At 56.2% G+C, this 14,317-nt stretch overlaps 2 protein-coding genes across 3 annotated transcripts in view; one reads left to right on the forward strand and one right to left on the reverse strand.

Moving 5' to 3' along the window:
* mtus2a (microtubule associated tumor suppressor candidate 2a) overlaps positions 1 to 13,664 on the forward strand; it is a 34,287-nt gene extending 20,623 nt beyond the window's left edge. Inside the window, exons 5-16 of one of the 2 annotated variants that reach the window (XM_053847200.1) lie at positions 3,266 to 3,403; positions 3,893 to 3,991; positions 6,130 to 6,287; positions 6,358 to 6,483; positions 6,741 to 6,807; positions 6,876 to 7,090; positions 7,158 to 7,263; positions 7,332 to 7,405; positions 8,543 to 8,641; positions 8,717 to 8,836; positions 8,907 to 9,004; positions 9,177 to 13,664. In XM_053847200.1, the coding sequence (XP_053703175.1) occupies positions 3,266 to 3,403; positions 3,893 to 3,991; positions 6,130 to 6,287; positions 6,358 to 6,483; positions 6,741 to 6,807; positions 6,876 to 7,090; positions 7,158 to 7,263; positions 7,332 to 7,405; positions 8,543 to 8,641; positions 8,717 to 8,836; positions 8,907 to 9,004; positions 9,177 to 9,510 (1,634 nt within the window). In that variant the 3' untranslated portion in view covers positions 9,511 to 13,664. The remainder of the gene's footprint in view (positions 1 to 3,265; positions 3,404 to 3,892; positions 3,992 to 6,129; positions 6,288 to 6,357; positions 6,484 to 6,740; positions 6,808 to 6,875; positions 7,091 to 7,157; positions 7,264 to 7,331; positions 7,406 to 8,542; positions 8,642 to 8,716; positions 8,837 to 8,906; positions 9,005 to 9,176) is intronic. The other variant, XM_053847201.1, reaches the window with a different exon arrangement.
* Positions 10,642 to 14,197, reverse strand: stoml3b (stomatin (EPB72)-like 3b). Its single transcript, XM_053847236.1, has 7 exons — positions 14,060 to 14,197; positions 12,675 to 12,778; positions 12,269 to 12,341; positions 12,107 to 12,189; positions 11,842 to 12,045; positions 11,627 to 11,761; positions 10,642 to 11,233 (listed from the first exon to the last, which is right to left on the reverse strand). The coding sequence occupies exons 1-7, from the start codon at positions 14,121 to 14,123 to the stop codon at positions 11,045 to 11,047; spliced, it is 852 nt and encodes a 283-aa protein (XP_053703211.1). The 5' UTR covers positions 14,124 to 14,197; the 3' UTR covers positions 10,642 to 11,044.
* Between the last annotated feature and the right edge of the window lie 120 nt (positions 14,198 to 14,317).

Consider the following 14,317-nt stretch of genomic DNA (forward strand, 5'->3'; position numbering starts at 1 on the left):
GGGGAGCACCGTACTCCATATGGCATTGATTGTGATCCTAACCCAATCCCGCTCTCATCGGCCTCCCCTGAGGTGCGCTGAGAGAGAGGCGTGTTTGGCGTGAGTGAAGAACCAGCGCCGTCGTGTGACTGGCAGGTGGCTTTACGTGGTGACTGTAACGCAGCGAGTGCCTCGGAGCCCATGCAAACACGGCATTATCAGCTCCATCCGTCTTCTGTCGCGCTGATAATGGAATAAGTGCAGGATCTAATCAGCGCCGGGACGGATGGCGCACGTCGAGTAGTTTGGCAGGATGGATGGCGTACTCCAGATGCCATGGCTCAGATCTGCTCTGTGACTCATGCTGGCTCGCTGGGAGCAGGTGGTTACCATGGCGCGTGTTCACACACACACACGCTTGCGGGCCAGCGTTTCCGCAGCTCGGGAGGAAATCGAACATGGCAGAGACGCGGCGACGCAGCCCAGCTTTGACAGCATCCGCTGCTCTGTGACACATCTCATCCACTTCATTACGGTGACTGTCGCTCACACCGGGCTGGTGTGAGGCCCCGGGGCCACCTTCTGCCGACCTGCCCGGTTCCTTGCCGCGCGGCCTCAAATTTGACTTTTCCATCAATTAAAGCCACAGACGAGTGTAGGAGACCGGCTGGATGGAGCGTGTGGTGCTGCGCTCAAACGCCCACCTGAGGCCTCAAGTTGTTACAATGCACGTCTTCAGCGGACTTGTTCTTTTGTCAGGTCAAATATTATCTGAAAAGTCTGCTGCATCAGCTGCTCCTGCTCAGGAAACTCCACTGTTATCATTTAATGCCTGGCTGTTCCGAGTCGCTGTTCTCTCTGCGGGTCACTTTCCGCTCCCTGTGTCTTCGGCTTTAACCTTGGCTTCCCTCCTACCATGCATTTGCATTTTCATTTCTCGCCAAGACGAGACGTGGCGCGTCTCTGAGCTGCGATCAGGTCCTGACAGAGTCGCTCTCGTGTCAGCAGGTCCTCTCATGTCGCTGAATACATTTGCAGAGACTTTTCACTTGGGTGGCTTGGTGCTTGTTGTTGGCAGTAGATCAGGTCACGTGGGGCTCGGTTAGAAAAAGGTGCTCAAGAAATGTTGGCAGAGTTTGGCTTCCCAGCCTCGTGGCTTCATTTTCAATGCTCCTCTATACAGTACGTGGGTCTTTTCAAGGGAAAATGCCCCTTAACTGAGGTGGAAATCCCCGCTGTGGACCACGGTCACATGACCAGGGTTTAGTGGTCTGCAGGCAGCAGAGCTGAAGCTGAGAGGATGTGTGTGCACACAAGGCGTCGCTCATTTCTCTTCCTGTCAGAGGATGTGGAGTCGAGTTCACCAAACCACAGACTCTTGTCTAGTGGAGCTCATGAATGGTGAAGACGGCGTGGACTTGTGTAGCTGCTGATGGTCTTGTCACGCCAGGTGACAGGTCAGGGTTCAGGAGGTTCAAGACCAAGTCCAACATCAAGACAGGAAGGACTAGAACGCAGACCTGGGTCAAAAGAGGTTACTCAATTTCCCAGCGTGCTGCTGGGATGATTCCACTGATATTGGTTTTTCAATGAGATTTGCTAAGTAGCAAAGCCTCCCACTCCTTTTCTCCCCGGTTTAATATCTCCGCCGTTGTTCGTTTGTCTTGATAAAGCCATGTCCTCTGGCTCACCACCTCCCTCCCCTCCTCATGCTTCAGCTTTCTTCTCCTCCGTCTCAGCCTCTCCTGCATCACGCTTGCCATTGTCTCCCATTTCTCCTGCGTCTTCGTGCTGCTGGTAAAGCAGGCGAACCAGTGTCCCGAGTGAAGGACGCCTTGGTATAGACACCCACTGATTTGTCACTCGTACTCACTAGTGTCATTCATGAGGAGCTCTTGAGTGGTGAGCTAATGTGCAGAACTGTGGTACGTCTGAAGTCAGGTAGGTAAACGATGACAAGAGCACGTTTAAGATGGCTGGACCTCCTGCAGGAGGAGCAGCGTCTCCTGAGGAGCTCTTCATGCAGAGCTTGGGTGCAGGTGTGTGTGTGTGAAGATGTTCCACTCAGAGCTGAGCTGAGTCAATTATTCAAGTTCCTGCTGCGCATGGACCAATCCGGGTTTCCAAACTTAAAAAGGATGCCAAAAGTACTGAAGTTCTCCTCGCAGAAACCAAGTGCTGAGGATTTCAAAGCAAATTGTCCCAGTTTCTGATCTCACGCTGATCTTTGCACATCAATATTTCAGAGGCTGTGGAGACAAGAGATTTGATCAGTCAGCCTCCGCACTGGTGCTGTGCGTGGGACGTCTTCGCTCTGCACCCGGCGGAGGCACCGTCGAGTCACGGTGTTCTAACACACTGGTTCCTCATCGCAGGGCCCATAGAGGCCCAAGGTGGGGCCGCCAGCGCCCCCTAGAGGGCCGCGAGAAGTGTCCTGTTCCAGCCCTGTGGGCCGTGAGAGGCTGAGTCTGAACCCATGAGCCACGTATGGTGGCAGCAGTGAGTCAGTGAAGTGACTTGACAGCTGCACATCTGTGATAGTCACCAACTATGGAGAAGTTCTTGGAAAGAAACAATGATGAAGACAGTGGTGGCGCCCCCTACAGTACACACTGTTCACCTGTTGGAGCAGGTTTGAAAATGGATTAGAACATTTTATACTTTATTTATTATTTATTTATGAAAATATATGTTATGATATTTATTTTTATTCAGAATTGTATTCATGACGTACCATTGTTCCAATTTTCTCAGCCGTTTGCATCAAGTGAATTTGTTTTTCTTTAGTGAATGAGATGAACATGACCTGCAGCTGCTTCTGCTGCTGGTGGGACTTTGCCATGACAAGTATCTTCTGTGCTGATCCCATGGTTTCGTGTCATTTCACAAGGTTTCGGTCGGTCGACATGTATATGGTTCTTGAACACAAATGAAGTCACAGCAATGAATCGGGTCTATTCCTTGAATGGGCCCCGGGATCAGAGAGGTGAAGAAGCCCCGGGTGTCACCACTGAGCAGGAATCAAGGGCTCTGTGTATTTGGAAGTGTGTGAATCATCCTCTGGGTTTTGATGGATGGCAGCCGCCGCCAGTGACAGGAAGAGTGAGTGGCGGCTGGTGTGTTTTCATGTCCCTTCTCTGTGTGTCAGTGAGGGAGAAGTGCTGCTGCGTGGAGCTGAGACCTGTCGTGCCCCTGCACACCTTCAGCGCCACTGCGTTGCCTTCAGCTGCAGCTGATGAGTGTGTGCCTGCTGCCTGTCATTGAGTTGAGACGTGTCCCCGCACAGGTCAGAGCGCCAGTGAGGAGCCTCCCCAGCACAGAGCGAGCCAGTCGACCGAGCGGGGTCGCAGCAGCCTGCAGCCGCCCTCCACGCCGGCACTGCCGCGCCGCTACCTGCCGGCCCAGCCGCGGAGCTCCCCTGGAGGTCAGTGCACGGCTCCTCTCCCTCGGACCGACCCCCTCCTCCTCCTCGCCCCGCTTCATCTCTGACTCTGAGTCTCTGAACACCGTGGCCCTATAAAGCGGCTCCTTGCTTTGCTTGAATTATTGAGGTTTTTTAAGGCACCTTTTCTCAAGTCAAGTCAAGCTGCAACACGGAAGTGTTTCACGGTTGAACGGCTTCAAGCTGCAGTAAAGTATTGACTCAGGGATGCGAGGGGGCAGCGAGCCCTCGGCGCTGAGAGCCCAGTGAAGGAAGCAAACTTGCTCTTCTTTACAGTCCCAGCAGCATCAGTCCTCTCTGTTTCTGTCCAGAGAGCGGTGCCCCCTTCCACCTGAGTGATGGCTGGAGGGTGAATGAACATGCCTCTGTCTTCGATTGAACCTTCTCATTCATGTTCATGAAGAGTTGGACCTGAATGAATCTGGCTTCATGCTTCACGCTCTTCATAATTCCTCTCAATATTTCCAACAGTGGGGAGGAAGGAGTTCCAGCGCGGGTCGGAGCTGACGCGCTCCCTGCCGTCCTCCCCGAAGAGGCTCGCCGTGGTTCCTCCAAAACCTCAGTCCCCAGGTGAGTGGCCTGCAGCTGTGTCTTCTTCATCTTCAGAGGTCGGACGCCGGTCCACATGCGACAGTGAAACCTGGTGGATTTCACCCACTCTGCGTCTACAGTCCCCGCCCCCTCGCGCTCGCCCTCCCTGGAGGATAACAACTGGGAGCAGAGAAGTCTTTGAAGCTGAAAAGCACATTATCTACAGTGTGAGAGCGGCGCTGAGGTGGGAAGCAGAGTCGGGTGGTCCACCTGAAGTAGGTCGCTCATGTCTTTCACACGTGACGCTCATCACACACGTGCAGCATGCTCCTGTTTATGGCATGTTCTGGAAGTCCTGCTGCTCTCGCCATCTCTTGCGTGACCCACTTCAGACTTCCACTCCCATCCGTTGCCCCCCGCTCTGTCTATTTCAGTGGAAACTGCCTGAACTACATTTGAACTTTCTATTCAGCGGAGGGATTCATTTCAGGGATAAATGTGTTGGTCAAGTTTGCCCGAGGAACGCCAGGCTCTTCGCTGCGTCTCATCCCGCCGCTGAGCGCAGAGCAACTACCATCGTGTCCGGACCATAAGCCGCTCCTTTTGTCTTTTATCTCAGCCCCGCGTCTTACACAACAGCAGGGCTAATACTGTGGATGGAGTTTTACAGGCTGAAATCAGATGAAATCAGATCACCCTCAAAGCCCTCAAAATGCGCCGTTTTCACCCGCGTGTCCGCAGCTCCGTCCACAGAGCGGATCTCCTGGAGCTCTGCAATCCAGAAGCAGCATTTTGAGGGCTTTAATGTGAAGCAAAGATGTGAGACTCAAGACCAAGACCAAGTGCGTTCAACTCAAAAGTCTGAGGCGTGAACACAAGCCAGTCGGGTTTTGTCCGCGGACTTGGTCCCGGCTGGAGAGCTGCACCTGGTCTATTGTGAGAGCGATCCAGAGGCTCCGTGTGACGCAGCTATTTCCTTTCCTTCAGCCAGCGTTCTTAAGCCGCTGCACCACTGACCTGTCCACAGCGCAGACACACACATCTGTCCTCCTTCTTCAGGCTGCACTCTGCAGTCTGGAAGCCACAGTAGATGTTTGACCACAAACACGGTGCACATCCACCTCGGTAGGTGGCAGACGCTTGTGCTCCCAGGTGAGTCTCTGGCGAGGAGTCGAACTCAAGTCGACTCAGGTGAAGCAGTGAACAGCCATTGATCCACCCTCAGTGGATCGTCGTTGAGTCGTTCACCATACATTTGGCTGCAGCCTCCAGACGCAGTGGAGCTGTCCAAGGAAGTGCAACAACAAATGAACAAATGAACAAATGAAGCGCTGACACCTGCCAGTTTTTTGCTGAGCAATGGTTTCCCGTGGGTCCTTCCCTCCAGCATCAGGTGCTGCTCTCAGGCTGGTGGAGTCTGCGTTCATGGACACCCCCTCCTCCCGCTCATTATCTGGGGCCACCCCAAGCTTGGCCCGGCGTTGTCATGGCGACGGCTCCCCAGGCTTCAGCGGGCCTGAATGATCCGGTCCAGGTGATGTGGAGCCTCACTCACCCACGTCAGCAGTGCTGTCCAAGAAGAGAGGTGGCGCCGCGTGAGTCTGAGGCTCGCTCGCATCAACTGCTGCGCCATGGTTTCCTGCGCTCAGCCAAGACTCTCCCAGCTCCAGCCATGATCAGTAGGTGTTGAATGAAGCTGATGTTTGTGACTAGCAGCTGCTGCGTTGCTCACGCCGCTGTCCTCGGCCGGCAGCCTCCTCCACCACCACCCCTCCCCCACGTCTCGGGAAGAGTCAGTGAACGCCCCGACATTGGTCATGTGAGCGCAGGTCAGGTTCATGATCGCTTCTAGATGAGGGCTCTTCTCTGGATCCAGACTCAACCTGAGGGCTGCTGGTGGATTCCTCTCGAGCCGTCCTCCACCCCGCCTGCACTCTCCTCTTCGTCCATCATGATCCCAGACGCCAGAGCTGCCTCCCCTGCCTCACTCCAAACCACAAATGTCTCTTGAGGAGAGAATGGTCCCTGACTTTCACCCCACCATTGAAAAGCTAACTCTGTGATGGAGGTTTGCAAGCTCTGACCTTGAAATCAAACTTGTGCTCCAGATGAAAATGTCATTCAAAGAAGCATGAGCTTTGTTTCCGCTCGTCCTAATTCCAACTTGTCCCTCACAGTCCAGTCAGGGCAGCGGTCCACAGCGGCGGCGCGAGGGCCGACCCCCCACGGATCGCCTCGCCGCTCCTCCTCCCTCAGGCTGCAGCCGGAGCAGCAGGGGAGCCTGCAGAAACAGAGACAGGCGGAGGACAGAGAGAAGGTGGAGCACAGGCTGGAGGTGAGGGGGCGGCCCGTGGAGGTGGCCCAGTCCCATCCGCATCATTTCACCCGCTTCATTTGTCACTGAGGTGGAGCAGCTGCAGGGACGCTGTGAGCAGCAGGAGCTGCAGCTGCAAACTCTCCGAGAAGAAGTGAGGAGGACTTCTCTGGGCCTGGAGGCCTTCATCATCACCACGCAGCACTACTGCCTGAAGGTAACCCCCAGTCCCAGGACTGAAGACAGGCGAAGGCGCGCCCCCTGCTGCCGTGACAGACTCACTGCAGTCAGCGCCACGAGTGACGTGTAACTGCAGGGTCATTCTTCACATTGCTCTTGGTTTTCCATCGATGAACCACGTCACTCATGTTAGCTCAGTTCCAGCTCGCACAGCCTGAGCAGTCAGGTGCAGCTGAACAAAAGCACCCTGCGTGAGCCGTTTCCAAGGCTCATGGTGACGTGGCTTTCCAACAGAACAAGACGGCTGAAGAACACAAGCGCTCCTTGCTGATGGAAATCCAAATGATCAGAGAAGACTTGGGTGAGTGACACACATGCAGGGGCCTGCAGCGGTCAGTAGCCGTCAGGATGTGGTGTGTGTGATTTCAGCCTCCACCTCCGGGCGCTGGGAGCGGCTGGTGCAGGAGAAGGCGGCCCTGCAGGCGGCGTTTGGGCGGGAGCTGCAGGAGCTGCAGCTGCAGCAGGAGGCGGAGCTCGCTGCGGTGGAGGCGGGACTCAGGAAGTGTCACTCTGCTGAGGCCGAACACCTGAAGGCGGAGCACCGTTCAGTGATGGAGGAGCTGAGGGCTCAGCAGCAAGAGCAGGTGAGGAGCTCACTAACGTGTGTGCACGTGCACCTGTTCATATATGTGTGTGTGCGCGTGTGTGTAGATGGAGGAGATGAGTGTCCACCACCAGGCTGCCATGCAGGAGCTCAGAGAGATGCACAACATCACCATGGCAACCCTTCATGAGGAGCACGCGCGCACTATGAGAGGTGTGAGCGTGAGGGGAGCAGGGGCTGGGAGCGGCGCGACCCTGACCCATGTCCCCCCTCTGTTGCAGACCTGAGGAGAGCCCATGAGCAGCAGAAGGTGCTGCTGGAGCAGGACCTCCAGAAGAGCAGGCTGGCTCTGCAGGTAGACCTGAAGCTGGACACACACCTGCCATGGCTTTGGTTTGAGCTTGTGTTTCCTGGAGCTGCAGCTCTGAAGGGAACCGGGAATCTAACATGTCTGTCACTTCCATCACAACTAGCACTCGTGCGGGACACCACTGGGTGTGTTCATGATACGATCATTGTTTGATGATGAAGTCAGTGACCACCCAGTTAGCCTGTTGTCACTGCAGCTTCACTTGGTGCTGAGAGAGTTGGACACTAACTAGACGCTGCTGTTTCTGAATAAGCAGCTCGTGAATGCACCGCTCACGACTGCGATGCACGATATGCCCCAGTGTGTGTGTGTGTGTCTGCAGTCTGAGCAGGCTGTGACCTTTCCCCTACTCTGCACCACGGCAACGCTCCCTCTCACGCAGCAAAACTGCTGCATCATTGTGTTCCACTCCCTGAACAAACAGTCGTATCTCAAAGAAAACCGCAGCAGATAGCCAAAAACCGAGCACACTGTGAGAATCCTGAGGCTTTCATCTGTAACTGAGCCGAATTTCATGCGTCGACGGTCTACGGCATGGGCAGGAAGGCGAGGTGAAACTGAGTAAGGCGAGCAGCAGCCACTGAGCTCCAGTGCACTTTCAATGGAGGCCGAATGTCGCGGTTGCTGCGCGTTCTCGACACAAATTCAGAAAGAGCTACGCTAATTCTCAGGACAAGTGTGACTACAACACTGGAGAGTTCCATGTGTCCCCACTGTTTGGCCACTATGTGTTGAATCCTCTTCCCATTCATTTTCAATGGGAAATTTTGGTCCTAAAACCTGGAATATCTCGGGAATTCTGGCACCTTGGTCAGGGAAAAGTCAGAGCAGGCGATTCCCAGTCGCGCCGCACGCTTCGGCTCTGGAGCCGCGGCCGTGCGACGAAAGCTCTGGGCGGAGTAGTGTGCCGAAAATGACAACAAAATGGCGGCCAGGAGAACAATATGGTGAATGCACTGGTGAGAGAGTCTTTAGCCGAAGAAGTGTTGACTTGTGTTGAAAGAGAAGTGAGTCCGGTCCACATCCGGAGGAGCTCTTCCACGGTGTCCTCAGCCTGACCTCCCTCAGGTGCTGCCCCGTCCCTCATGTCAGCGCCTGCCATGTGACTCTGCATCGCTGCAGGATCAGGTGGACACCCTGACCTTCCAGAATCAAGGTCTGCAGGACAAAGCCAAGCGCTTTGAGGAGGCTCTGAGGAGGAGCACGGACGAGCAGATCCTTGTGAGTCAGGAACTTCCCGCAGCACCCGTACACCCAGTCCTGCCGTTGATCTTTGGGCGTTTTCCCTGCCAACAGGAAGCTCTGGCGCCGTACCAGCACATCGAGCAGGACCTGAGGAGCCTGAAGGAAGTGGTGGAAATGAAGAACCAGCAGATTCACCAGCAGGAGATGAAGATTTCCCACCTGGAGAAAGTGGTAGGCTGAAGCCGGCCCAGTCAGCGCGAGACGGAGGGTGTCCTGATGCTGCTCTTCTGCCTTCCATCAGGCCCAGAAGAACGTGACGCTGGAGGAGAGGGTGCAGCTTCTGCAGCAGCAGAACGAAGACCTGAAGGCCAGGATTGACATGAACCTGGCCCTGTCCAGGTACCACGTGTGTGAGAGTGTGTGAGAGTGTGCTTCACCCCTGGATCGGCCTTCGCGGCTTTATTTCCCGCCTCTCGTCCTCCTCCTCCTCCACGTCACTGTGACGTCTGAGCTGCTGCTCCAGCGTGGGATGGTGCTGAGGCTCCACGGCTGACGTCTTCTCTCCGTGCAGACAGCTGTCGGAAGAGAACGCCAACCTGCAGGAGTCGGTGGAGAAGGAGAGCACGGAGAAGAAGCGGCTGAGTCGCAACAACGAGGAGCTGCTGTGGCGCCTGCAGAGCAGCCCGCTGGCGTCGCCCGCCTCCTCGCCCCTGCACCGCTCCTCCTCGCCCGTCCCGACCTGCGGCTCGCCCTCCCACTGCCAGGGCTGCCCCCGGCATGCCCTCTTCACGTCCCCCTCTCACGGAGCCTCGGGCCCGGCCACGCCCACTCACAGGGTCGCCACCGCCGCCGCATGCCTGGGCTCACCGCCGCTGCCGCCGCGCCACGCTCCCGCTCTGTTCTAGACTCTTCTCCGCGCTCGTGTCACAGCCGGTTGAGCACGTGAAGAACCCGAGGCAGCCATGTTTGTAGTCCAGTCGGGTTCCGAGCAGGACCTCTGCATCATGAGGCCCCGGGGAAGGGTCCTCACAGAGCCACCTCCAGCCTCCCTCAGGAGATCGGCCATCTTGTATTTACCTCAGCGGGCGTGTTGGCGAACCGCCAGCTGTTCAGCTTCCAAAGCGTCTTCCGGTCGCGACGAGCTCGCAGAGTCTTCATTCATTCAGGGATTCGTATCATCATCCTCCCACTGAACTGAAGCACTTCCGGATCCAACGTGACCAGCAAGCCGCACTTGGAGCCTGAGGCGGGTTTGTAATGATTTTGTACAGCGCAGCGCCACACAGGGTCCCACGCCAGTGTTTAGTAGGACTGTCTGTGCAAACCCCAGTGAATGTAGAGCAGGACTGAGACGCCAGAGGGGGGCGCTCTCTCTCCGCTGGCTCTGACGTCCCTGTTTACAGCTCCTACTGTCCCCCTGGACTGGCCCCGAATGTCTTTTCTATTTTCTATCGCTCTGTCGGACGCCACAGTAGCAGGCGGCCAACGTAGCAGCGAGGCCCGCAGGTGGCGCTCCTCCCTGAATGTACAGATGTTTCCAGCTGTGTTGCATGTCTCCTCCCCCCTGCATTGTGATGGCACCGGGGCCCAGAGCTGGGCCTCTGAATGTGGATTAAACGTGTTCTCCAGCAGGCGTGGCGTCTGTGTGTCGACCCCACAAACTGACCAAGGCCAGTGTCTTGGTGAGGAACGATCATGAGCAATAACTTACTGTACACCATATGACGCCGAACACAGTCTCCACCGTGACACTTCTGCATCTCACCGTATAGTCGATAAACCCGCGGCTCACTGGCTGCACACCTGAACATGAGGAGAGGGTGACGGCGCCGCGCTCTCCAGCTCCGCGGCGTGAGCAGTTGTGGAGAGTGTGGTGGACTTTGCTTCACCATGGTAGTTTGAACCTTTGATCATGACACTGGTCGACTCTGACTCTCTGGATCCCTGAGATGGAGTGGTCCTCACAGGTTCTCTGAGGCGCTCCTCTGCCTTGGTCCACATCAACACATGCAGCTCTCCTGCTGCCAAGGTGACAACACGGTGGCGTCCTCTTCCGCGTCCCCATGAGGCTTCACTGATGGAGGACACACTCTCACAGGCAGCACTAATGCTAGGAGCCGCCATCAGTCAGGGACCATCAACAAATTCTAAAGCCTCAAAGTCTGAGTGACATCTTCAATAAGGCCATGGAAAACAAGCATTTTAGGAGAGAGAGAACTGTGACAAGGTTTTTCACCACACAAGACAAAGGACTGACAGTTGGGATCATGATCTGGAGAATAGACTCTGACTCCATGGTCATTTCTTCAGCTGATTTCTAACTTCTAAAACATTTATCGTGATAACTTTTTTGGTCCAAGTCGCCCGTCCCTAGCGTGGACAATCTGCAGCACACAAGCGTGGATTCAACAGCAAAGCTTCAGGTGTGGTTTCCAGGCCTCACTTCCTCATGAAGTGGGACATGACGTCCATGGGCAGAGGGAAGATGATGGTGGAGTTCTTCTCCGCCGCGATGGTGTTGAGGGTCTGCAGGTAGCGCAGCTGCAGCGCCGACGGAGACTCGGCGATGACCAGCGAGGCTTCCTTCAGCGCTCGGGAGGCGTTCATCTCCCCCTCGGCTGCGATCACCTGCAGGGGGCGGAGGCAGCTCCGTCACTGTTGCAGTGCAGTGTGGCGCCAGAGCAGCGCAAGAGTGATACAGGTGTGAAGCTGAAACTAGAGTGACACCAGAACAGCTGTTGAGGAGCAAGAGGGGAGCTGGAATAGGTCCAGCCTCCAAACCACCAGCAGAGGGAGCCGCTGAAGAACCGCCGCAGAGGAAGACGCTTCGGTGTGAAGCAGAGGAAGATGGTGAAGCAGAGGAAGATGGTGAAGCAGAGGAAGATGGTGAAGCAGAGGAAGATGGTGAAGCAGAGGAAGACGCTTCGGTGTGAAGCAGAGGAAGATGGTGAAGCAGAGGAAGATGGTGAAGCAGAGGAAGACGCTTCGGCGTGAAGCGGAGGAAGACGCTCCGGCGCTGACCTTGGCTCGGGCCTCTCGCGCCGCCTCGGCCTCGGCAGCCATGGCTCTCTGCAGTTGGACCGGCAGCTTGACGTCCTTGATCTCCACTCGCTCCACCTTGATGCCCCAGTCGTCCGTGGCCTCGTCCAGGTTGGACTGCGAGGCAGAGAAGTGCCTCCTCTTTAACAGGGTTTGTCCAGTCTTGTTTACCTGCGTTTGTCTTCCAGGACGCTCACCTGCATGCTGTGGGCGATGCCTTCGCGGTCAGACAGGACCTCGGCCAGGTTCTTGGTCCCCAGCACGTTCCGCAGCGTGGTCTGGGCCAGCAGCCGCGTGGCGAAGTCGGCGTTGGACACGTTGGCCACGGATGCGATGGGGTCGCTGACCCGGAAGTAGACCACTCCGTCCACGCTGACGGTCACCGAGTCTTTGGTGAGAATCTGTCGGACAGGAGCGGCACAGTCAGGCCCCGGGGTTCCGGACAGGCGTCTGCTTCTGCACCTCCTGCGGTGGGATGTCGAAGGAGATGGTCCTCAGATCCACTTTGATGAAGGAGTCGGTGCACGGCAGGATGAAGAAGATCCCTGTGGAGCAGAGCGGCAGGTCAGCCGGGTTCCTGCGCCGGGTTCCTGCGCTGGGCTCCGGGCCCTACCTGGGCCCTACCTGGTCCCTTGGCCTTCCGGTCGGTGATGCGGCCCAGTCTGAAGATGACGGCGCGCTCGTACTCCTGAACAATCTGCAGCCAGACACAGGTGAGGCAGCGCCACCGGGGAACACCTGACTCCCACTGTGTTCTATCTTTGTGAGGACCGCTGTGAGTTTTTCACCCACAGAGTGAGGAGATTTTGGCAGGTCCTCACTTTGTCAAGCCTCAGTTTGAGGTGAAAACTACCAAACAGCCGGGTCACTGTGCTTCAGTTTGGTTCAGAGTCAGGTTCAGCTGAGTCATGTGTGTCAGATGGTGAGGTTCAGGGGGAGAGGCTGGGGAAGGGCTGATGGCAATGACGGTCCTCACTAAGATAGGGAGACAATCGTGTGTGTGTGAGAGAGAGAGAGAGAGCGCGCTGACCTTCACGCAGAACCAGATGGTGAGCGGGAAGGTCACGAGCGTGAAGAAGCCCGACAGGATGACGATGAACCAGCCGCAGCATCCCAGAGAGCCGGTGCGCTCGGCTGCAGAGAGGCACCAGGTTAGGTCACTGGAAAACTACTGAGGCGGGGCACCTGCCCCACTTTCACGCGGCTCTTCACCAGACTGGCTGTGAGTTGGCTCAAGTTGCTGCTGAGATGATGCTTTATACAGGAAATGAGAGTCAGAGCTGTTCCAAAGACTTTGACTCCTGTTTAACTCTGGAACATAGACAATAAACCTGGCCGCACGTGCTCTAAGAAGGAGGGGGCGGGGCTTGGAGCAGGTCCCAACATAGAGGAGTCAAGTCACCACATCTACGCCTCACAGCCCGACGTGTTTGTGGCTCTGCTCAGCAACACAGCGGCTGCTTGGCCAGGCCTGAGTTAGTATGTTATTATACTGAAATGTGTCAGTTGTATAGTGACAGGCCACGTGACTGAAAAATGAGAGTCGGTGAGTTTTAACCCCCAAATTCAGGGTTAACCTCAGGGGTCCTCACTAGGAGGTGTGTTTCCAAGAGTCGGTCCCCAGGTAAACCAAACCCACAGGCACAGAATGAGGCACCTGGTGGTGTTCTCAGCAGCAGCGCGCTCTGCTTTACACCAGACGACAAACAGGAAGAGCAAATGTCAGACGTTAGCGACGGAGCGGGGTGTTTGTGCCCCTCTCCTGAGAGATGAACCTGGCAGTCGAACCAACCCAACCCAGCAGAAACTCCTCAAGAAACCCAGGAGTGTGTGGAGGAACAGTGAGATGGTCTTCAGGTCGACGTCACAGTGTTTGGTTTTCATGAATAAACACGAGGTGAAACCATGAAGATCAAACTGTCACCGTGTCCTGGTCTGCTCCACCTGCCGCCCAGTGCCTTGCTCATGGGCGGCAGGTGAGGTCGCTGTTGACTGGAGTCGGGTGAGAGGTCACCGAGGCAGGTGTGCAAACTCCCCGTGACGCTCACTGTTTGTTCGACAGGTGTAATTAGATCCCAGGAAGCAGCAGAGTGTTGACACAGCAAGACGAGGACTGCGCTGGCGGCGGCAGCCACGGCAGGAAGCTGCTGCGGCTCAGACCGCACCGGCTTCCTGTTGACACCGTGTCACGCTACAGAACAACACGTCCCTCTCTGTCAGTCATTACACGGTCGTTACACCCGCCATGATCATTATGGTCTCACGGACAATGTTCAACCCTGTTATCTGCTCCTCAGCATAAGAAGAAGGTCACATGCCGCCCAGGCTCACGTGACAGCAGTTGCTATGACGACCCCCGCTCCTGCTCACAGGTGAGCTGCCGCAGCTCAGGGTCACCTGCCGTCCTCAACTCACAGATCAGGTCCTCCTTGCTCATCCCGCGTCTCTTCTGCCGCTCCATCTGCTGCTCCATTTCCATGCGCTGCTGAAGGGAGAGCGAGAGTTGTGCTGCTCCTCAGGAGGGAGGCGCCGCACTTATACTGCCGCCTGCAGGTGGGCGTGGCATCAGCTGATCATCAACCAGGAACCTCCTGACCTGAAGCATGCTCAGCTCTCCGGAGGGCAGTGGTCAGTGGAGGAACCCGCAGAGGCCACTGGCTGGTTGGCGGTTTT

This window comes from Synchiropus splendidus, chromosome 17 (genome assembly GCF_027744825.2).
Source record: "Synchiropus splendidus isolate RoL2022-P1 chromosome 17, RoL_Sspl_1.0, whole genome shotgun sequence".
In the NCBI taxonomy this organism is placed as follows: domain Eukaryota; kingdom Metazoa; phylum Chordata; class Actinopteri; order Syngnathiformes; family Callionymidae; genus Synchiropus; species Synchiropus splendidus.